General features: G+C 43.3%; 1 protein-coding gene across 7 annotated transcripts in view; it reads right to left on the bottom strand.

Annotated features, from left to right (window-relative positions):
- Window positions 1-24,437, bottom strand: part of SULF1 (sulfatase 1) — a 100,780-nt gene that overhangs the window by 28,896 nt on the left and 47,447 nt on the right. For all 7 annotated transcript variants that reach the window (XM_033155354.1, XM_033155358.1, XM_033155357.1 and 4 more), the window contains 6 exons: window positions 22,655-22,890; window positions 20,296-20,535; window positions 13,030-13,181; window positions 10,246-10,415; window positions 3,246-3,396; window positions 128-303 (listed from right to left, as the gene is read on the bottom strand). In XM_033155354.1, coding sequence (XP_033011245.1) covers window positions 128-303; window positions 3,246-3,396; window positions 10,246-10,415; window positions 13,030-13,181; window positions 20,296-20,535; window positions 22,655-22,826 — 1,061 coding nt within the window. In that variant the 5' untranslated portion in view covers window positions 22,827-22,890. The remainder of the gene's footprint in view (window positions 1-127; window positions 304-3,245; window positions 3,397-10,245; window positions 10,416-13,029; window positions 13,182-20,295; window positions 20,536-22,654; window positions 22,891-24,437) is intronic.

The following is a 24,437-nucleotide window of genomic DNA, read 5'->3' as shown; positions in this document are numbered from 1 at the left end:
TCATAGCCAATGCTTTGCAATAATCTTGATGAAATAAAAACCAGCCGCTTAAGAATGACAATCAAATGTGCTTACAAATATTTTACATTAGGTACAACAGCTGTGCTGCAGACATAGGAGAACGTACACTGATCCCGGCTCCACACTTGGACCACGAATAAAGAAAGGGACGCGGATGTCAAAGTCATACGGCATTGACTTCCCTTTGACCAGTCCAAACTGCCCAATATGGTAACCATGGTCAGCAGTGTAAATAATGTAGGTATTCTCCAGTTCTCCAGTCTCCACTAGCATGTGATATAACTGAAACAGAATAAATAGAAAAGTAAATATGGATAAAATGCTAAGTCAAATCTATTACACACACAGCAGGCATATACAAGCGAATATATGCAAACGATCCTATACGGTTGCGTTTCGGTGTTGAACCAAAAACAGCAAGTCAGCAACTTTTCATATTGTAGTTTATGAGGGTTTTTGAGAGAGCTTGTGGGTTTCACTCAATATATGTCCACTGCAAATATCCTGTACAGTGAGTGATCACTGTTGGTTGTAACCGTATCTATCTCAATAGCAGAGGATGGAAAAAGGCAGTGGTAATTCATTTGCTACTGAAAAGTCTTCCTTTCATGTGGTTATGGAGCCATATGGATATGTCTTAGACCGGGGGTCAGCAACCTGCGGCTCCGGAGCCGCATGCGGCTCTTTTACACGGCTGCCGTGGCTCCGGGGCTTCGAGGCGGATACGCCCGCCCACTTCTCCAGCTGGCCGGCGGCCCGCCCTCCGGAGGCTGAGGGCGCTGCTCAGGGGCGTACCCAGGATCACCTGGCCTTGAACAGCAGGGCAGCGGGGCTTGGAGGCGGTGGGGACGCAGTAGAGGTGGCGCAGCTCAGCCGAGGGCTCTGGCGGGGAGCGCGCCTGAGGCGCGCACGCTCCTTCGGGAAGAGATGGAGCTGGGCGAGTGGGAGGGGGAACTTTGAAGACCCCGCCTCCGCCTCCGAAGCAGACGCCCATGGGAGAGGCCGCCCCCCGAGCCTGCCTGGCGGGACCAACCCTGCCCAGCTCCGGGAGTCTTCCTAGCGTGGGAGGCGGCCTTGGGGCGGACAGGGGAGCTCCGGGGTCGGCAGGTATGTGGGACCCCGTGGCATCCAGAGGCAGCTGGGAGGCGGGACGGGATGGGGGCAGGAAGGGGGCCTTCAGACGCGTCCCCGCACGGGCACTGGAGGCCAGGACTCCTCGGCTGGGTCGTGGGACCGCGGGGGAGGGCTGGCCGCGGTTCCTCTCGGAAGGCTGCTGGCTGCTGGCTGCTGCGTCGAGGCGACGACGAGGTAGGCAGCTGCGGGCTGGGCCAGGGGCGGAGGGTGGCGGGCGAGGGGGGAAGCCCTCTTTTTAAAAATGGTCGAGGAAGCGGCGCCTGTTTCCCTGCCGCTGCCTCTTTCGCTCCTGGTTCCGCTCGCAGCCTCAGACCGCGCTCTCGCGGGCGCGCGTCTCTCTCCGCCCCGGAGCAAGGCCGGGACGTTTTGCAGTTTTTCCTCTGTCCTGAGTGTGTGTTAGGGGAGCCTTGACAAAGCACCTGTTGGCGTGGAAGAGAGGAGTCCTAACTTGGATCTGTGTTCATGTGCAAAATCTATCGCCATTGTCATTAAGGGGGCAGGGAACTCCCCTAAAAAGGTTTGAACACTACGAACTACTACAGCCACCTGTATGCAAGTCAGCACAAACATCACAGGCTTCTCTGGTGCAATTCTGTGCTTTATTTAGCAAGAGAGGAGGTTGGAAGAGGTGAACATAGCCTCTGGTCTGGAATATTAAGGGTAAAAGACACTAAGATTATTGTAAAAGCCAGCAGTCTTCAATAAGACATGGGACAAACATTTAACACAAGTGTGCAGTTGAGGACTCATTTTTTTTTAAAAAAACAACAACAAATCAAATATTTGTATGCTGTTGCAACCCACCTTGGATCAGGCTGTGACCTGGTAGTGGTCCCCAGGGTGGATAAAAATGAATGATTTTTTTAAAATTTAAATCGGATTTTTTTTTTAAATCACATTTTTTAAAATTTAAATCGGATTTTTAAAAATAAAATGCAGTGTTATATTTGTTTTAAATGTCGCAATGGTTTTGCGGCTCCCAGTTTTTTTTTCCCTTCGGAAACGGGTCCAAGTGGCTCTTTTGGTCTTAAAGGTTGCAGACCCCTGTCTTAGACCATTATTCCTTCTAAGAACATCCAGTATCCTCTACTCTAGATGAGAGGTAGCTCATCAAGGCCTTAAGTGAAGATCTTTCCCAGAGATTTCCTATCCATGAAGATGCCAGGGAACCTTCTACCTGCCTACCATGTGCTGTACCAAAAAGAGAGAGCAACATTATAGTGAGTGTTTCATAGAAATGGTGCCTGCAGAATGAATTGCTCCAGAAGATTCAAGCCAGTGGGTTGGATTTTTGGACGCTTCTGCCAATAAATATACTGGTAGCTCCTCTGGATCCGAACGAATGAGCTCAGCCACATGGTATATATCTTTAAATTCTCTCCATTTGCTAAATCCAATTCAGTCTTTTCCTATCAAAAATGGAATTACTTTTTGCCACATTTAACAATAGAAAAGGATTTCTTATGGCAGTCATGCATGATTATAGATTTGCAATTTAGATATTTATCCAAGGAACTCTACAAGTAATATCCGTATCCAAAGCCGCCTTCTCACCATTCTGGAGGAGTAAATCTCCTTTTGAGAAAAGGTCATAGACAAGTCAAGAAAATAACCTACAGAACACAAATTAAAACGCAGTCTAACTCTGCCAAACTGCTGAAAGATTTCCTGGATACAGTTGCTTCTTCAGAATTGCTTGTTAGTGTTATAAATAATACCACATCATTCTATGCCATTTCCCCTTGTACAAAGAGCTGCAGTATTCTGGGCAGACATCTCCTTTATGATAGGAAAGACCTATCTCTTCCTCACCCCCTTTGTTCCTCCCCCTTTCAACAGAGAAGTATGAACTGGTGAAAGAAAGAGGGGGAAGTGCCTCTTTGGGGTTAACACCAGTGTGGGAAATACTGTATTCTGGGACAGGGATTCATTATCCTGCTAACTTCTTCTTCTTCTTCCTCCTCCTCCTTTGACGATCACTCGTAAGATTGCCTTCCATGAACACAATATTACTAAGGGGCTCATGACAGCAGCAGGATTAAAGAGAGTGGAAGGCTAAAAAATTGTTTTCAGGATTTTCATTTGCTCACCCTTTCCATGGAGTCATCAACTGACAGCAAAGTTTGAAGTCGTTTGCGCTGCAAGGTATTTGTGAATTCCATGTGGATAGGAAGCATGGGACCTGTATATTGCATGATCCAATGCTTATCCATATTTGGTGCATAGTTGTAACTGGGAGTTCTTTAAAAAAAAGAAGAGAGAGAGATAGAAATGATAGTTTAGAAGCTTCCAAAAGTTCATTTCTCTTGTTAATACCTGCACCCTTTGCCCATAAGATGCCTGATTTGATATGATTTGCATGCTTAGCATAACAGGATCTTTGGGGGAAAAATGTGATAAAATAATGAAATACATTTTCATAAATCAAGAGGTGAAGATTAAGCAATAGCAACTAAGTAAATCCAGCTGTATACACTGCAGATCTGGGATCTGACCCAGAATCTCCCAGTTACAACTCCAGTATTCTATGCATTCACTCTGATGTGCTTTCTGAAGCCCTTCATTACAATAAGTGGGTGTCTGGGAAAGAATACCCTGGTCACAAAGATTTTCATTTTCTTTTAACATGATCAGAAACGGTGTCATATCCTATAACATACGTAATTGTGCTCCTCACATCTATGCGACTATTGTTACTGATTGTTTTCCCTTCTGCAGAGAAAAAAATGTAGTCCAGTGCTGAACAGCATTAAATGTGTTTACATTCCAACATGACAGTCTTTCTGAACAGAAATGATTTGCTTGTACACCACCACCATTTCCATTACATAGACAGATTTCATTAATTCTCTGTAGTATCTTTACCTGCTTTGCTCCTACAACATATTTATTTATTCATTTCTACATTAAATCTGAGGCAGGAGAGGCCCCAGATCGAAATGATCTTGAAGCTTGGAAAGACAGAGGCTTTAGGAGTGGGTGGTTCTTGCAGCGGGAGACAGATCAACTGCCTATGCTGGATGTGACTGTACTCTCTGTGAAGGAGCTGCTACCCAGGGCCCAGGCTCTACCTGTGATCTAAAAAGAAGTGTTTGCACATGCAGAAAGAGAGCCAGATTCTTGACTACGACATTACTCTTATAATTGCTTTCCCAACCTTTAATAAACTCATCTGCTCCCTTCATTAAGCCTTCTATGTTTATAATCCAGAGAAATACTTTAGAGACATTGAAAGTTCTGCATGAAAAGAACGGAAGTTTCTGCATGAGCTCAGCAGGATGTTGTCCTTATTTTTCACCGAAGAGCAAACCCACATAACGCTGTTGCACCCCAGATTTCAAAAGCAGTTTGCCATGCAGCATGGGGAAGGTGAGGGAGACACTGTAGTTCAGACACTCACAAAGCTTAACAGGGCACCTGGAACCAGTAATGGATTTCAACACACCCCTCTAGAGACAAAATTGACCTAATCAGGATTTCATTGACCTGGGACTCGTGCATAGGATCATACCCAGCATCAAGCTAAAAATCATTAGCACCACCAGAAAGGTCTGAAGCTGGTTTGTAAGTTATCTGTTCAGTGCAATCCTGTGCATTTCTACTCAGAAGCGAGTTCCACTGAGATCAGTCAGTAGTATAGGACTGAAGTCCAAATGAAGTGATTCTAAACTGGGATGCATTTTCCATAAGCAACCTACAAGGGCTAAAATGTACACTTGATTGTCCAAACATCACATTCCACTTTCTATTAGCAGCTTTGAGAAATGATTCATTCTAGATTAAGAAGCACTCCTAGCCCAGTGTCATGAGTGAAAACACCCTAAGAATAGTCTCTTAGGATCAGAAATACAGCCAACGGTATGATTTCACAGCGTTCCCAGAAACATCAAGGGACCAAAACTGAAAGTGATTAGTCCAAGAGGTTTCCATTACAGCAAGCACACTTTTAAATATTCCACGAGGCAAAAGACACAATAAGTTTCTCTCCGTGATTAAGCCCTGTCAAATAATGTTAAACTAGATGCAAGAATCTGCTTCAGACCAAATAGCTTAACCAATACAGCACACAGGAATCCATAGTGATTCTCCAGAGACACATATGCATAGAAGAAGAAGAAGAAGAAGAAGAAGAAGAAGAAGAAGAAGAATTTGGATTTGATATCCCGCTTTTCACTACCCGAAGGAGTCTCAAAGTGGCTAACATTCTCCTTTCCCTTCCTCCCCCACAACAAACACTCTGTGAGGTGAGTGAGGCTGAGAGACTTCAGAGAAGTGTGAGTAGCCCAAGGTCACCCAGCAGCTGCATGTGGAGGAGCGGAGACGCGAACCCGGTTCCCCAGATAACGAGTCTACGCTCTTAACCACTACACCACATAGGCCTCTCTCAACATGAATACATGTTCAGTTTAAGAGGGAAACATAATAAATAGCAAGTACCTGCTGTATCGTGGATCTAAGGGTGATCCCCAAGGGAAGAAAGAGCAATAACAGTCACATTCCTTATTAGACTCACTCACTTGATTTAGGCACTTATGACACCATTACACACCCACACCCACACATTCCTTTTCAAACAATTTCAGGGTATATTTCCCTAGCCAATGGCAATTCTCAAAATAGACTATAGGCCTTGATCTTGCCTTCTGCAGACAATTTAAGAATGGGATTCTATGCTGAAATCCACTTGTTCTGGCAGAGCTCCACTGACTTAATCAGAGCTGTGCCAACAAAAACTTCACTTAGGATTACAGCCAGAACATACATTACATTGAATAACAATTCTTCGGTGGTTTTTCCTATTGCTTTGCCTCATACTTGTTCTTACAGTTTAATGTATGTTGCATGTTTTCACTTGGTTGCCTTTGAAAAACCACCTGCACCTCACATAACTAGATGTATTTGCACGTAATACACACTGATAAAACCTTTGTGAAGCTTTTTTAAAAGTCTGAATATACATAAAACTAAATATTTCTCATACTTAACATTCCTAACACGGCAACTTCCTAACATGGAGAATGCACACAATTTTTTTGAATCTCCCTACCCACCCTCAAAAAAGGAGGCCAGTGTCACTTGAGGCAGGGGCGTAGCAAGGGGGGCGTAGGGGGCGGTCCGACCCATGTTCCTTTTTTATTTTTTTATTTTTATTAAAAAAGCTTTATTTTATTATTCGCCAATACAACTATTAATACATTCGCATATTACAAACAAAATAAACTAACATTCACTCATTATTACATTCACTCATTTTTACAAACAAAGTAAACTAACATTCAATCATTTACAGAAAAACAACAACAACAACCCATGTTCCATAATGGAGGGGGTGACAAATTATCAAGGAACAATTACTGCCCGACTAGGGCTGTTCATAAAAAACATTTTTTTAAAAAAATGCTTGCTCCAAAGGTATTATCTTACTATACTAGGAATTATATAGCTATATATGAAATTTAATGCATATCGGTTAATATCTTGACCCTCCTCCACCAAAATAGCTGTTTACTTGGCTATTTTCCTATGTCGTGAAGGCTGAAATTTCAGTTCAGTGGAGCACTTACTGTTCCCAACCCTAACCCTGTGGAAAGCCATCTAATTAGACTTTAATTTGATTCTGAGATGTTTTTAGGAGGTAATTTAATTATTGTTTGATTTTATACCAATGTTATGTATCTGATGTTAGCCACCCTGAGCCCGACTTCGGCCGGGGAGGGCGGGATATAAATAAAAGTTTTATTATTATTATTACTTGTTATTATTCCTTTGTAAGAAAATATGAAATAACGTAAAACCATTTTTGCTGGGGGAGGGGGAAAATCAATTGGGGGTGTGTGACAAGAAATTTTCCGCACTGGGTACCACCTGACCGTCCTACGCCTCGGGGGGGGGGGGGGGGTTGACAAAATTTACCTTGCTATGCCCCTGACTTGAGGAGCTAAATTTTACATTCAACCCGCACACCTAAATATGAGAAAGAGCAAATCAAGCACCTTTCCTTCAGTGAGATCTTTAAAGGAGAAAATGACAGTCACTTCTTGAAAAAGAGACACAAAAAGTGTTGTTGTTCTTGTTTACACTGCTGTGTTGATACCTGGTAGGTAGGTTTCCAAGAGAAATAATTTATGTTTGCTATGACTTGCAATACTGGCATGCCCTTAGGCAACACCATAGCCCTGTTCTGTGCCGGGAGCCTCCTAGTCCCTCACCGTTTTGACATTCCCATAATGTCCCAACATCACAGAAGTTAAGACAAGTTGCTTTGCTTGGGGGGGGGGAGATCCAATTTGTCTTGACATTCAGGATAAAACAAGTTTCCATAGTTGCCAGACACAAACCTCCTTAAAACACAAGGCTCAGTGGAGACCAAGTATTTGTAACTCTCCTAAGCCTATGATAAGAAGTGTCCCTCTGGCAGGACTTTCCACTCCCGTCTGTGTTATCCTGCTTTCTGCTGCTCAAATTCCTCTCTCTTTCCGTTTGTGTGGACAGGCGGAGTCCCCCAAACTCTAGGCGACCCCCAAGCGGAATAATGACACAAGACAACATGCTATGGGATTAAAATTGGCCATAACTTTATTAAGATTCAGATGTCGGGAGACCTTGGCTCAGGCATTGGCCGCTTATCCTTCCCAGCCCCCCCAGCCAGGGATCTGGGAAACGTCAGGGTTATCCAGAATGTGTGGGGATTGGGCTGGCTCTGGAGAACATATGTTCAAACAGAGAGCCCGCCCCCTGTTTTGCCACCACTGGTGGGGGAGAGCAATGACAACCTCTCGGCGTATGGCCAATGCCTCCCCCCAATACCCCTTTAACGGGGAACCCTGTTATTGCTGCCGCACTGGGGGTGTGGAGTCACCGCCTCACGCCCCCTCCCCATTTAGGAAGATGACTAAAGGATTCCGCCCAAGGCCTGAAACCGCCAAAGTTGTGGCGAATTGCTACGGGAAAGGCTCTGGAGTTGACTGCTGCTTCCCAGGTAAGCTACACCCTCTATTGTGTGGGCTGGGTAGTCCCTCCCCTTACCTGGCTAATTCCTTGGCAACGCCTCCTCTAGGCGGGATTGGACAGTTAACTGGGGTAGGCGGAGACCCCAGGTATCCCTTCTGGGGGAGGGCGCAGCCAGCTGAACTACCAGGTGTCGCCCCAGGAATTCAGGGGGCTGTACGCGACCACGCAAACATCGCCCCCCATTTGATGTGGGGAGCGGTCATTGCAGCACTCAGGGTGGCTACAGTTATGCGTGTGCCATGTTTAATGCTCACAGTGTCTTGCTTCAGGTAACTGTAGGGAACTTGCTTCTAACCACAGGTTAAACTCTGGTTTGCAATCATCTCCAGGATAAGCCTACGCATGCATTAAGATGAGGTCGCAGAATTCTGAAGCAATAAAGTGGACTGTACCACTTCAAACTACACGAGTATGCAATTCTGAAAGCATTTTTTTAAAAAGAAGCTTCCTACAAAGTGGAAAAACCCTATAACATCAAAGAGAATTTATCAACCCGCTTTCTTGTTGTGCCAGTTTCCACTGGCAGGGAGATTTCAAAACGTAATTAGCATTTCAAAAAGTGATTCACAGCTACAACCTAAAACTATACAATCAATTCTTCCACCTCAGGTGCTACCACTATTGAATGTTAACGGCAGATCGGATGGTGCCCAGCAGCAAATGCTTGCTCATTCTTGCTAAAATCAGTCGTCACACATTAAAACGTACAGTAGGACTAAATGCCAAAGGGTAACTTCTGTTGAACATCATACAGGAAGCTTAAAAGCCTTGGATACCACCCCCCCTTACGCACATGCAGAAAGTCCTATGTTCTTCAGTCCCTGGCATCTCCAGTTAAAAGGCTAGAGTAGCGGCTGGTGGGAGAAGTTTCCCTGAGACCCTGGATAGCAGCTTCTGCTAGTCAGATTAGACAGCCCTGGCCTGGGTGGACAAATAAACAGCCCTGGTATAAAGGCAGCATCCTATGTCCCTAAGAAAGAACATACAATAATAATCAGATGCACAGGGAAGGGGGAGCCTTCCTGCTCTGCACCTGTGAGCTATAGCTACACCAAGGTACACAGAAACTTCTATCGGGCTGGGAAAGGAACCTGGACACTAGTTTCCGGCCAGATGATAACGTATCGGCCACTATCTTCTGAGCTGTAAAGCAATGCACAAACATGCAGACTTCCAGGAGCTGCAGCATGTGAAATGGCCGTCTGTACAATTGCATGGTGCCTCGGGAGCAGACTCACACTATCTATTTGAAGCATATTCAATAAAGCACATGACTTCCTCCACAGAATCCTGGGAACCATAGCCTCAGCACCCTTAACAAACTACAGTTCCCTGGAAACCATGAGTTTTAAGTATGTTTTAAATATATACTGTGGATCTGCAAGTGCATTTACCCTAGAGACAAAAGGCACTCACCATTCATTTAAACATCTATAATCTTATACAGTGGTACATTGATTCTTGAACTTAATCTGTTCCGGGAGTCTGTTCAACTCCCGAAAACCAAGGTGCGGCTTCCGATTGGCTGCAGGAGCTTCCTGCACTCAATCAGAAGCCGCGTTGGAAGTTTGGCTTCTGGAAAACGTTCGCAAACCGGAACGCTTATTTCCGGGTTTGCGGCATTCAGGAGATGGTTTGTTTGACAACTAAGCTGTTCGGGTACCAAAGTACCACTGTACACATATTATTAGAACTAATTGTATTAGAGTGCAATGGTGCTTACTCCAGGTAAGTGGGCATAAGTTAGCAGCCCATCTACAGCCCATTTACCTGACGGACCAGGGCAGAAAAATAGGAAGAGAACCTGCAAAATAGCGGAAACATTTGGTGCATATCACCCTACACAGAAGCCTCCAAGGTTCTCCTATAGTCACCAAAGAGACAGAAACCTCCAACAGAAACAACCTCTGCAAAGAAAATCATGAGCTGTCATCCTGACATCTAGCGGCATGATACACAATTAAGAAAAAGCTCCCTCCCCCCTTTTTTTTAGTCTAAACAGCAATGCCATGTTTTATGCAGGGGTATTTAAGCAGCAGTCAAATCATCAGCATAGTCATGGTGCAATGTTTAACTTACATGTGCTGGGAAGCATTTGGATAGAGCTCGGAGAACTGTGGCGCAGAGTCTTCAGGGCCATGGGGGGCCGCGTGACTGATCACCATCATTATAGGTCTATGGGGATACATCCTCTTAGACGTTTTGAAATAATTAATGCTGTCATTAGTGATTAAATCTGTGAAATAGTCCTGGAACAGACATTCAACACAAAAACAAGAATTGCCAAGTGCATCGCTTATACCAGACCATATCACAGTGCTTCATTCTGCTAGGGTGAGCTATGAAACAAATGTGATTTCTCTCAGGCTCCAGTTTCAAAAGCTGGGCTAAAGACGCAGACACAATTCCCAAACACCAGAATTACAATTCCGTTCCAAAGTCAAGTCTGTGCCCAGATGAACAGCTGTGTTCTGGGAAGGATTAACAAACAGGATAGCAAGGGAGAACGGAGGCAAAAGGTGTCAAGGCAAAGCAAGAACAGAGGAAAGGGTGGCTTAAGACAGTAAATTCAGAGACAAGGAAGGAACTGAACACAGGCCTTTCTGACCCAATTACAATACAATGATAATGCACAAATGGAATACACTTTATCTATTTTATGTACAATGTTTTTTTAAGGTTATTACTTTTCAAAATGACCTAGTTCAGATGTAGCCATAGTTTAGTGTGAAAAGAGCAAGTCACAGTGACTCATACACTCCCCCTCCCTTTGGTGCAGCTGCAAGGAGTTTCTAATTTACCATAGTTTAGACTTTGTCCAAACTGACATACGGTGATTGTTAGGCATGGTTGTTTAAGCAAACACTAGTCATACTCAGAGCAGACCCACTGAAGTAAATGAACGTGACTACCTTAAGATTCACTTCATTTCAATGGATTTACTCTGGCTTGGACTAGCATTGGACACAACCCATAGATAACAGTAAACGAGTTTGCTGACCTGCATAACAAGCTGTGTTTAATGGGAAAGAGAAAATGCCTCTTTCCAGCCAAAAACCCGGTCAGATGGGTGGCGTATTATTATTATTATTATTATTATTATTATTATTATTATTATTAACAACTTGCACCAAAGAAAGGAATCTGGGAAGTGCATGAGACCAAGGCTTGCTGCATATTGCTCTCAGCACAATAAACAGTGATTTTGTGGAACTGCGCAAATGCAACCACTGGCTGAAAGCTGTCACTGAAAAAACCATGCTATGGCAACATAATGAGTTTACGAAAGAAGTGAGATCTGAACCAGGAATATTCACCTAGATCAGGCTTCCTCAACCTCAGCCCTCCAGATGTTTTGAGACTACAATTCCCATCATCCCTGACCACTGGTCCTGCTAGCTATGGATCACGGGAGTTGTAGGCCAAAAACATCTGGAGGGCCGAGGTTGAGGAAGTGTGACCTAGATCATAGCTCAGACTCAGTGTCATGCTATCTGTGTTCTTGTTACAATAAGAATCATCCCGCTCATTTCTTAAGGAGCTGTTGAAGTTCTCTTCCAATTGCCTTCTCTGGCAGACGAGCATTATTCAGAGATGGCTTTTTCAGTGATGACACCTTGACTTTAGAATGCCCTCTTAGAGAGGCTCGCCTGGCACCCACATTGCAGTCATTTTGGTGCAAGGTTAAAACATTTTAATTCATACTGCCACTTAACATTGTCTAAGCCATCTCATACGTAATGGTTTTAATTGCTTATTTGTTTACTTACACACACACACACAGTGTTTGTGTGCTGCCCTAGAATCAGAATCAGGTGAAGAGCAACTTATAAAATATTTTAAATAACTTAAAATGTGCACGAACACATCTAACCACCAGTGAGTCTTCTTTTTAAATTGCATCGTTTAAGGAAGCAGTGCAGCTGCTGTTGTCAAAGTAGCCTACTGTAGTCCTTTGCCAACCCCCAACCCCCTCCCCAACAACAACACCCCTAGCTTAATGGAGAGCCAAGGAAGTAATGTGAAAATCTGCAAGAAAGAGGAGGGAACAAAAAAATGTAAAGATGAAAATTCAATAATTAAGGCACCTGCCAATTCCATTTTTGGCCCAACGAATGGGTGTGAGCTCCAGAGAAGAGCTCCAAGACAACGTGTGCAGCTTCAAACACTTCCAGCCATGACTAATCAATCAAACAACGTGGATACAAATTCCTGAACAGCTGCAAAAGCAAACACTGCAAGGAGGCCGAGTGCATTTTGCACAACACTGTTAGGGCAACCCGAACAGCTGTGATCAGTTTCACCCCATCTCGAAGAACCTACAAATTAACTCACCCCATGGAACTCCCCAAATAACTCCTCAAACTCCTATAAGTTCAAAATATGGTTGAGGAGTGGCTATACAGTATTTCAAGGGAAAATTCACTGAAGGTATTCTACCCCTACCCCTGATTTCCAGCTAACTTCTTCTCGCACCTGAAACTCAACCACCTTTTTGAGTTCCAGGGTGTTTTAAAAATGCAATAATTTCCTTAAAGTATTTAATAAATGCATGTACTTCTTTTCTATAGAAAAAAACTCTGAAGTGTACCAGAGAACACAAATCCTAATTAAATCACATTTAAGTCGAGGGGGGTGGGGTCCATTACAAATTCACTGCAGCACTGAATGGGATTTCCGTTCTGTGAACGCAGTTACATTTCAAAGAAGTTCTAACCCTACAGATCAGAACACAGGATTTAAGGCCATGGGTGGGCAGAAATCGCGGGATCTTGAACATTACATTAATTCTTCTAGCATGAAGGAAAAAAGGAGAGTTGTACAGATAGCACGTAATACTATGGAAACATGTCTGTGCAATACCTTTGCATAATCAAAGCCGTGCTTCTCTTTAAGGCCATTGCGACAAATAGTATAGTTATAGAAACGAGAGTTCTTGATTAATCCAACCCACTCTCGCCAGCCAGGAGGGATGTAGCTGCCATTGTATTCATTGAGGTATTTCCCGAAAAAAGCTGTGAAAAGAGAAAGGTGAAATGTAGGTTTGGTTGCACTCCTGGGCGTAGATCCTTGGTCTGGGTCACACCCAAAATGCATGGATGAACAGACATTTGTATTTATTTATTTATTTTTCAAAGCAGTTTACAAACAGAAGTACAGTAGAAATACCAAGAAGTGCAGTAGATTGTAAGAATATGTTGATTAATTTACAGCAAACAATTGCTTTTTCTTCAAAGCCCACAGTTTAGACACAGCTAGAAACCATATGTTTGAAGTATTATATCTTTAACTACACCTTTGTTAATTTAAGTAAGTGATGGGGAAGCTCAGGCCCAGGGACCAAATGGGACCCTTAAGGCCTCTCTATTTATAAAATATTTCTTTATTACATTTTTATACCATATTTATCTTCCAAGTATCTCAAGTTGGTACACATGGTTCTCTTCCTCCCCATTTCATCCTCACAACAACCCTGTGAGGTAGGTTAGGCTAGGTAGGAATGTCCAAAGTCCGTTTCGGGGGCCTTATGCAGCCTGCCGGTCAATTTAATCCGGTCCCTGTGGCAGTATATGTTCTGGGGTAAAAACCTAAAAAAAGCTCAACAACTTTGGTTGGCCCTCACACACATTCACATAATCAAATCTGGCCCTCTTTGAAAAAAGTTTGGGCACCCCTGGGCTAAGGGATGGTGCCTGGCCCAAGACAACCCAGTGAGCTTGATGGTGGAGTGGGGATTTGAACCCACACCTCCCAGATGTTAGTCCAACACTCCAAGCATTACGCCACACTGGGTCTCTACCTGGCACCCAAAACAATCCCCTCTCCTTAGGCCTGAATCCTTAGCAGCCCTACTTTGCACCTTCCTTGTGTGCCTGGCTGGAATATATCATTGAATTCTGTCAATGCTTTTTGTTTGCCTAGATGGAGGATAGAGATGATTACATGAGTGTAGGGCTATGTAGAAACTAGCCCACTGTACAAAGGTAAAAATAATGTTCATTGCACCACCCACTTTTGCCTCTGGCTCCGCCCACCACAGGCTTGTGGCCTGTGGTAGATTGCCCAGAAGGAAATACATGGCCTTCCGGCTAAAAAAGTTTCTCCACTCCCAGTATACCGGTAAGTGCCTATTAACATAATTCACTGTCACACAGGTCGGTGAGCAGGTGGCCTCAAAACTTAATATTTAGGTGACATGATCCAGACCTATTAAGGGCACTTTTATAGAGCTAACTGGAATTTTCCAAGGTTACTGCCACAAGTTTCCCAGCTCAGAAGTGTTTAAGAGCAGAAAGAGAGCTTGGCTACTACAAGAGAATTGAGACAGGAATTCTTCATAGCACTGCTCTTCTAAATGACTTTCCATGCACAGACACAGTGATTCTCAGATTTCACTCACTTCCTGATTTACCTAAGTAGCTGTAGCTTTAATTACCATATGGAGGGAAATGAAATAAAACCACCTCGTCTTTTCAAGCAGCCATTAATCTGGTGTTAATTCAATGAACCATATTCTTCTAGAGCTAAGCAAACATGGGGACATTTTCCTTCCAAACAGCAGATACCAGATTAGCCTGGGGGGGATCCAGGTTCAAAGCTATAAAATCGTAAGAACAGCCTGCTAGATCAGGCCAATGGCCCATCTAGTCCAGCATCCCTGTTCTCACAGTGGCCAGCCAGGTACCTGTGGGAAATCAGTGAGCCGAACATGAGCACAAGAGCATTCACCCCTCCCATGGTTTCCATCAGAAGCATTGCTGTCTCCAATTGTGGAAATAGTGCATAGCCTTCGTGGCTAGCAGCCATTGATAGCCATCTCCTTCATCCCTACAAAAATCTACCTTATAGCTGAAGGTAAAGGAGTGGACCATGTTCACTGCCCTGATGGGACAAAAATAAGTACAGTGGTGCCTCGCAAGACGAAATTAATTCGTTCTGCGAGTCGTTTCGTATTGCGAAAAATTCGTCTTGCGAAGCACGACCATAGGAATGCATAGGAATGCATAGGAATTTAATTCCCATAGGAATGCATTGAAATTTTTGTCTTGCGAAGCACGACCATAGAAAAATTCATCTTGCGAGTCACCCTTTCGTTAGCGAATGCCTTTCGTCTAGCGAGTTTTTCGTTGTGCGAGGCATTCGTCTTGCGAGGTACCACTGTAATACATGTTCCCTTCAGGAGAGGCTGGATTTGTTGTGGACTGAAATCAGGACTTCCTGTCAAGACAAGTGGAGAAAAACTGACCCTAGCATCATAACAAAATCATCATCATGATGTGATGGGGTTACGAATATAAATAATTTTTTGAACTATAACAAAATGCCAAGTACTTAATTATCAGGACAAAACACCTTTGTTCTTTAAATTCCTGATTATTTCTCCAGCCCTTTTGTACTGCACAAACTACTTTGATTTCTTTCTTTGTTCTCATCAATTCCTGTCCAATAAGAATCTCTTATTCCTACTATACTGCAAGAGTGGCCAGCACTGTGGAGGCCATGTAGCTGCCCTCCCAGCACAGGCATTGGTGCCACATATTGAAACATGGCTGGAGTGGGAGAAAGTAGCAGCCAGGTTGGGGCAGTGTGGAACTGATCCATCCGTAAGAGGCTGATCTGTAAATATTTTCATAAATAAATAAATGCTGTATACCAAATCAATGATGATGTAAATACAGCCATCCTTTTACTTAAATGAAAAAGAAAGCCACTTTCCCACTAGACAGCTTAAAAACAGGTAATAATGCACAGGACAGTGTACAAGTGCCTTGTGAGCAATAGGCCTAACCAGCATCCTGCATTGGGCTTTGAAATTTTCTACATTTGTAGTATTCTCTGTTGTTTTTTTCCTTCTTTTACACTTGGCTCATTAAAACAAACAAAACCTTATCTACATGCTCCAACCGGTTGCAACTGTGAAGCTTTTTTCCTTGCTCATGTCTGAAATCTATTCATGATAGCCACAGGCAACATACATATTTAGAAACAGAAGCAATGAGAATTAGGAAGCCATTTCTGTTTGTATAATTAATAAAATACGAAGTACAGCTGAGTGAATAAAATGTCTCATTAAAAAGTAATACCATTTCAGGGAACATCTTTTCATTATTGTATCTAATGGTGCCCACAGGGATAATAGCAAAGATAAATGTAGATTTTTGCATTTTAATGAGACAGATTTTATCTGCAATACTGGCAGTTTTGCTAACTGTTCCCAGGACACAGTGCCATTGTTTAAGCACATGTAACATACTTTGCCAGCTCAGAATAATGGCAGTCTCTTTGACTATGCCTAATTGAGCTTGTGTAAACAGCAATCCTTCGCAAGGTGAACAATTATTATACTTGATACCCAGACAATTAAGAAGCATTTGGTGACAAATGAGGAATTGGTCAGGGAAGAATTACACTGCGCTTCCTTAAACTTGATTTCCTTACGTTTTTCTAAGCAGCTGTCTCAAAGGAAAGCATAAAATAAAATGGCATGGCTCAGTAATATCCTACGTTTAGCAGGGCTGTCCCTATCATTAGGAAGGTACATCAGGTGACAGGGGCCGAGTGGTGATAACTGGTGGTGAGGTGTTTTGAGGATAGAGCTGTGTGCCATGCAGCCTGCACTGTGCCCCCTAAGCTAGCCTGACGTCATGATATGTGGTGGATGACGTTGTCCCGGCACCAACGCTGAAAAACTGAACTGCAAGTTTGGGCAACGTCTGTATCTGGAACTAGGTGGAGGCAGGGTCTACTCTGACTGGAACTTAGTTGGCAACAATCCTAGAGTTTTTAGACCTTTTTTGTCTGTTTTAGCTGCTAATGGGTCGTGGTTGCTTTTCCATGTAGTATGCTTCAAACGAAAGCTGACTTTCCAATGTCATTCCAGTGTCTGCACACACAAGCCGTCTGTGATAATGTGTCTGATTTCCCAGGAGACCCTTTAATTGCAACACTCCTAAACACCGGCCTGCAGTTCTCATAATTGCTTCAATCACAGGCATGCCCCTTTGAAACAAGTGCTTGTGTGTTTCTTTTTTAAAGCGATTTGTAGAAGCCACTCCATGCCCAAAAAACTCCCCAAGTTTGGCTTGCTCCAGCTATTTGCAGGGGCGTGACACAGGGGGATTCCTCTCCCCAGGGATTGCCCAACTAATTTCAATGGAGTTCTTGACATAAAACCAGAGAACAAAATGGGCTCTGGATCAAAACATGTCCTTGGGGTCCTGCTTGTGGGTTTCCCACAGGATCTGGTTGGCCACTGGGAGAACAGGATGCTGGACTAGGTGAGCCATCGGCCTGACCCAGCAGGGTTCCTCTTATGTTCCCATGTTCAAAGCAGTGCTCTGCCCTCTTGTGATTCCCGCAACCAGGTAACAGAGAAAACAGAGCATACTAACAGAACAGAACAAACGCCAACATCCTTCAAGGAAGAGGCATTCAGTATTTGAGAGACTATTTATGCCAAGTGGAGTTTATATAGCATAGCAACTGAATGGAGCTGTTGAGTGTATGCTAAGTTGAATAATGTAAGTTGGGAGGGAAAGAGCATGATAGAGAAAGAGATGCAGGAGGACTGGGCAGTGGCGAGGAGTTGGAGCTCGTTGAATATCGGCTAAGAGACTGAGCTACAAGTCCCTGGTTTGAATCTCACTTCTGCCATGAATTCAGTAGCTGGCCTTAGGCAAGTCACTCTATCTCAGTTGCCCACCTGCAACCCTTACCTGGTTGTCTAACAACATAAGGTTTGCTAAGCATTTTGAACTCTTTTAATTACTGTATGATGCTTGAATAGACTACTGCAAATTTGTTCAATACAAGCTATTTTAGTGCTTCAGTTAAGTAAAAGCAATTATCCATGATCATCTGTGTATATACAGCTATATGCCTGGTTGAAAGGTAGCCAATGGCTGCCCTCCAGATGCTGGCAGTGCCATTGGCTGTGCTGGCTGGCTGGGGCTGATAGGAACACCTATGTCCAGCTACAACTTTCTGGTAAGCTATGGCCATTCCTGGACCAAGATAGCCTTACTACAGTATTCTATGCCCTAGTAATCTTACATCTTGATTACTGTAATAGTACTCTGCATGGAGGATGCATGGAGCATGCAGTTTTGCCAGTTATGGGCCTTTGATGTTGTTTTATACAGTCCCTTGAGACTTCTAATCTATTGGACAGCTGATTAGCTGTATTATGCCACTGCTGTTTGGAGCTGATAACCAAGTTCCTGAGATTTTAATAGTATTGCTCTTTATGTAAACAGCTCTGTGACTTTTTTTTTCAAAAAATGAAGAACAGCTTAATAATGAAATAACAAATAAAGTAGTTCAACACAATATGCAAGCCACAGGTTCACCACCTGTGCTTTGATGTATACAAATATTTTCTCAACAAAAGTTATGGCAGTGAGGACAAAACCAAATTAAAATGTAATAGTGTTCTAGTAAAAAGTCCCCTGCATAAGTTGGCCTGCTTCATATGTTACAATGGGAACAATCTGTTATATTAATATGTAATTGGTTTGTTTGTTTGTTTTATAATGGCAACAATCTGCTATATTAATAAGTGTTTTTCCACACAGGACATCATATGAAGATCCTGTAACACTCGGGCCAGTTTAAACCATACAAGCAAAATATCTCTTTGTGTTTACAATTGGCTTGAGCCACATTGGAGCCGATTTGTAAAGGGCTTCTGACATAGAAGGCATCTTTTTGGTATTTTTTTTCTCTCAGTGACAGCCATGTAGGCAGCATAATGCATGAAACAGATCTCCACAAAGTGAAGTTTTTCTATCACTATAAGTGTTATAAAACAAAAAAAGACTCCATGCATCGTTTGTCAGCAGTTATTCAGATCTGCCTTGGAAAAGTATTAAACTCCTTGTCGCAGATAGGAAAAGCATGGAAGAAGAAGGAGGGGGAGGGGGAGGGGGAGGAGGAGGAGGAGGAGGAGGAGGAGGAGGAGGAGGAGGAGGAGAAGAAGAAGAAGAAGAAGAGGAGGAGGAGGAGGAGGAGGTGTGTGGACAGCTTCATCCTCCCCACCCCCGGCTCAACAATTCACAGAAATTCCACTGACAAAGTCAGTACAGGAGAACCCTTCTTAAACTTTCAAGTTAGGACATTTATTTTAGTCATGATAAAAAACACATAAGGTAGTTACAATGTGGTTGAGACTTAAACAAGACAATTTCAGAAAGGGAATCAGATACTGCCATCCAAAGAAATCCATTCTGCCTGACCTGTTCACATCTTTCCACTGTTGTTTGTTACTGCCTTAAGAACGTAAGAGGTACCTTGAAAGATCAGACCAAAAGGTTGATATAGACTAGTAGTTCATTTCCAACAATGACCAGCCATATGCTTTTAAAAGCTTCCAGGAACCCATAAACGCAGCAGTCCTCAGAGGTATCCTGCCCCTGAACACAAACCTTTATCTGCCTACCATGGCAGGCTGATAGCAGGGATGGGGAACCTATGGCCCTCTAGATGTAGTTGGACTTCAACTCCCATAAGCCACAGTCAGCATGGCCAATAGTCAGGGATGATGGGAGGTGTAGTTCAACAACATGTGGAGAGCCACATGTTCCACATCCCTGGTTTAGGTCTCTCTCAAGCACTGCCATCTTCAAATATTGAAAGGGCTGTCACATGCAAGATGGAGCAAGCTTGCTTTCTCCTGCTCTCAAGGGTAGGACCTGAACCAATGGATTCAAGTTACAAGAAAGGAGATTCTGACTTAACATCAGGAATAACTTTCTGACGGGAAGAGCTGTTTGACCGTGAAATAGTCTACTTGGAAGGTGGCAGAGAGTCTCCTTCATCAGAGGCTTTTAAGCAGATATGGATGGCCATCTGTTGTGAATGCTTTAGTTGAGATTCCTGCATTGCAGGGGATTGGACTAGATGACCTTTGGGGTCCCCTGCAACTCTGCAATTCTATGAGTCTATTATTTTAACTCAAACTGCTATGCATAGGTTCTCTCTGGTTTCCCATTTAGACAACAAAAAGACCCAGCTCTTGTTTCAACAAGGTTGCTGTGACACATGCCTTCCAACAATAACCCTGATGGCATTTTAAAGAACAAGGTTATTTTTTAATCAAAGGTTTTAAAGGGGGGGGAGGTAGAATCTTACCAGTCCTATACCCAGTGTTGTTCAGATACACTGCAAAGGTACGTGGTTCATGCGTCGCTTGCCAGGAAGGAGAAGAACAATTTTCATTGTTGGTATAAACATTGTGGTTGTGAACATATTTTCCTGTCAACATCGAGGAACGAGATGGACAGCACATTGGGGTCGTTACAAATGCATTGACAAAAGTGGCACCTCCATTTTCCATTATTTTCCTGGTTTTATTCATCACTTGCAAAGAACCTAAAAAACAAGAAAGAGCTGTATCAGGAGTTATAACTTATTGGATATCAACAAACACAGTTAGTACTCCTGCAGTGGGTTCACACACGTGGCATTACCTTCAGGAGCCATACAGCCATGTGGATCATTTGTCTATAAATTTGCCAAGTTCTATTTTCAACAAAATTAAATGTTTTACTTCACCAAAGATATTTGCCGCTACAAGGGTGCAAGCTGTGGTTGAAGAGGACGTTTGTTCACAGAGGTTAAAGTTTCATTTTATGAAAAGTAAGATTTTAGTCTCCTGGAAGATACAAAGCATTGGTTCACGCATTGTGAAAAGCCATAGTTAAAAATAACCTATGGCTTACTGCGAACAAGCAGCTTATTAATACGTACAGTTCTTCTCAATCTTACCCTCTTTGCTCCTCCCTTTTCCCAGCTGGAGAAGAACAAACGTCAGGGTTGGCTTAGCTTTGTGAGCAAATCAACACTCATGGTTTGCTCGGAAAGAAGGAAGCCATGACTGCTGCTTTGAACTAAAAGTTGAGTCAAAGTGGTGGTTTGTTTCTTCCCCTTGGAGGAAATTGTAGGAGTAGGGTGGCCCCCAGCTCCTCACGACATTGGGACATCACATGTGTGATGTTACCCTCTCCATCGCCCTCGCAAGCTGGCACCTCTGACAGTAGACATCCCAATGCCTGCACTGGCTATACCTACTGGGCTGCAAGGAATTTTTTGCTAAAATAGCATCCTTTATGAGAACCTCCCCCCCCCCATCACCCTCACAAGTTGGTGCCTCTGATCCTAGGACTTCTTCTTCTTTGGCAATCACTCGTAGCCAAGTAAGGTTGTCTTCCCTGAACACAGTCTTAACAGTGAGTCCGTAAGTGACTGTGGAGGCCAGTTCTCGATCCACACGTCCTTCCACAGTGGGGACAGAAGTTTCCAGGCGGGAGTTTTTAAAGGTGAGGGTTTGCCAAATGTGCCTTCCTCTTAGCACGTTTCTCCCTTTCATCCTGAGTTTGAGCATCTTCAAAATCCAAGACACCTTTGGTAAAGGCTGTACTCCAATTGGAGCACCCGCAGGCCAGTGTTTCCCAATTGTTGGTGTTTATCCTACATTTTTTTTTAAAAGATTTGCCTTGAGAGAGTTTGCCCCAAGTAAGTACAACCTATTCTCCAGAATAGAAATAAAGTAGCATGCAACTGCATTCCTAAGAGGTCTTCTGTTGCAGCAATAATACGTAACAGGCATAAAAAGTCAACTTCAGTAATAGCCTGTATACAGTGGACACTTGGGTTGCGAACATGATCCGTGTGGGAGGTGCGTTCACAACCCGTAGCATCCGTAACCCACAGCACCATGTCTGTGATTTGGCGCTTCTGCGCATGCACGAAGCACCGAACCCGGAAGTAACCCGTTCTGGTACGTCCGGGTTTGGTGCGGTGCGCAACCCGAAAACACTCAACCTGAAGCAGCCATAACCCAAGGTATGACTGTAATATCACTGTCCAGCATATTACAAAGATGTGTGCAAATTGTATGAAATTAGCAGTGTAAAAGTAATAGAATGTTGAATACACATTATGTACAGTATGGATATTGTGCATTATATAGTTTATTCACTAGGTAGGACTTGATATAATCATATTTGGGTAGAGCCAGGGCTTTCCTATGGCTGTTCTCTGGAGAAAGTCAGTAACAGTTCCTGTCTAGTTTCCTAAGTGGTTTCTCCTCTATGCTTCCATGATACAGTACTTCAAATGCTTAAATGCTGTTGGGAAATGGACCATTATTAGCAAAATTAGCTGCTGTTGACAGGCAGCTTCCTTCTTTTCCAAACATGACTTGCCACACACAATAATAGAAAGTGTTTCATTTAATCAGAAGTTGCTGAGTATTAATATATATTGATTCTGCAATGTACCTCTCAACAAAATGGGAATCAATTATCAAATGCAGTGAGAAAATTGACCCCCCCCCCCCCAGAGCAGGATTTACAAATCTGTCATATAAGTATAATAATGTGCAGGAAAGGCAAATATGTTAAGGATCATTTACAGAGCAGAAAGTGATCTTTAAAAAACACCCAAAGATAACTGAGTGAAATTATGCAGTAAATTTTAACAGACTTACCGAGCTCCACGTCTTGGTCATCTGTGAGTACAAGGATAATGTTTGGCCTGATATTTTTACGCTCCTGCTGTACACGTCCTCTGAACCTTGGGGATTTGACAGTAGTACAGTGGCTCCTTAACAGTTCAGTGCCAAGCACAGTCCATATAAATGCAATGCAATAATGATTCATTGTATCTGTCCAGTACTGCTGTTAAAACCGCGTGCAAATGCTTCTGTTCCTTAATTTTCAAGCTCTGGAGAATGAAAGGGATAAAAAGGGGGATGGGGAGAGGAATGAATGAGAGAGAGAAACAAACAAGCCTAGTTTAAAGCTCAGCTTGCATTCGATTAAATATACATAAGGCAGAACAGAAAACTGTTCTTATAGCTGGACGTTGCTTTTTGAAAATGATACCGCTATTTTTCAACTGCAGTGCCCTTGGTTTTCCTTCTCCAAGATTTAGTGCTAGCTGTATTTTATGGTTTGCTGCACAGCCATCTTCCAGAGATGCTTCTGTTTTCTTTACAGCTCATTATTTTCTATTCTTCTTCTTCTTCTTCTTCTTCTTCTTCCACTTTATCTTGCTCAGGGCAACCCAAAGTGACTTGGGTTAGACTAGATGACGCTCATGGTCCTTTCCAGCTCTACAAATCTATTATTCTATGACTTACAACCAAACAACTGATCCAGTAAAAAGCATTTTGAGCCTCTTTAGAAGAAGCCCTCTTTAGAAGAAGCCCTCATAACCTCTTAATTCCCTGTTCAGCAGTATGCAGTATGTCTCTCGTGTAGCATGGCAGATATCCTTTCCTGGGAGCATGGAAAGACAGAAGTCACTTAAATCCATCTCTCCTTATATTTGGAGTTTCGGTGAGTACATGGCCTAATGGTTGGTAAGGCCCAGGTTTTCTCCAGAAAATCAGCAAAGCTAATGGGCTTGCCTTCTTCCCTTCAGTAAAGATTACTACGTTTCTTTCATTGCTTTTCCATTCAAGAGAGGTCCCGTCCCAAGGCACATGCAAAGCAGCAGGGCTGTATTAGTCCAACTCACCTGCACTTCTGAAGCAGAGATAAAGACATGGCTGTCGGCCGTAATCTCCAACATTATTTGATGCTGCTCTGTTTCTGTTTGCAACTTAACAGAGAGCTCATATTAAGTGACAGTCCAGATGATCCTACCCAGCACCATGAAAGCCCATATCCCTGTCCCTCATCAATCAGCAGTGGGACTGAGCACATCATCTATAATGCACGACAACTCTAAGCAAGCGTTTGTCCCCAATTCTCCATTTCCAGATTCGGCTCACTGAGCCTATCAGAACCCCTTTCTCAATGGCTGTCAGTCAAGCAGCCCCACTATTGTATGCCCTAATGCAACCTCAGGAGGGGTCTCCTTGCTGTGGCAGACTTAAACCCACAACAGAAAATGATTGATGGGCCTTGTGACTAAAAAGGTTAGTCACTTACACTCCAGCATTCTCTGCTCCATTGGCAGAGGCTCCACCAAGCGATGGAAACTCACGATAATACTAACTTAATGTGAAACTTAATTGGCCATATATTTTTATTTAAAAAATACAGACAGGGCTTGAAGGCAGACGAAGTGCAAGGAGGCATGCTCCATGGGAAAGTCGGCTTGGAAAAGAGGTGACACCAGCCTTAATGAGAATGGAACACAACTCATCAGACAATCAGTCCTCCCACACCTGAGACTTCATATTTAGGCATGCAACATTAACTAGCAGGGGATAAATCAGCAGAACTAATTAAATGGAAGCATAGCATAGCAGAGAAGGCAAA

The sequence above is a fragment of the Lacerta agilis genome, chromosome 7, assembly GCF_009819535.1.
Source record: "Lacerta agilis isolate rLacAgi1 chromosome 7, rLacAgi1.pri, whole genome shotgun sequence".
Taxonomy (NCBI): domain Eukaryota; kingdom Metazoa; phylum Chordata; class Lepidosauria; order Squamata; family Lacertidae; genus Lacerta; species Lacerta agilis.
This window is presented reverse-complemented; position numbering and strand designations above follow the sequence as displayed.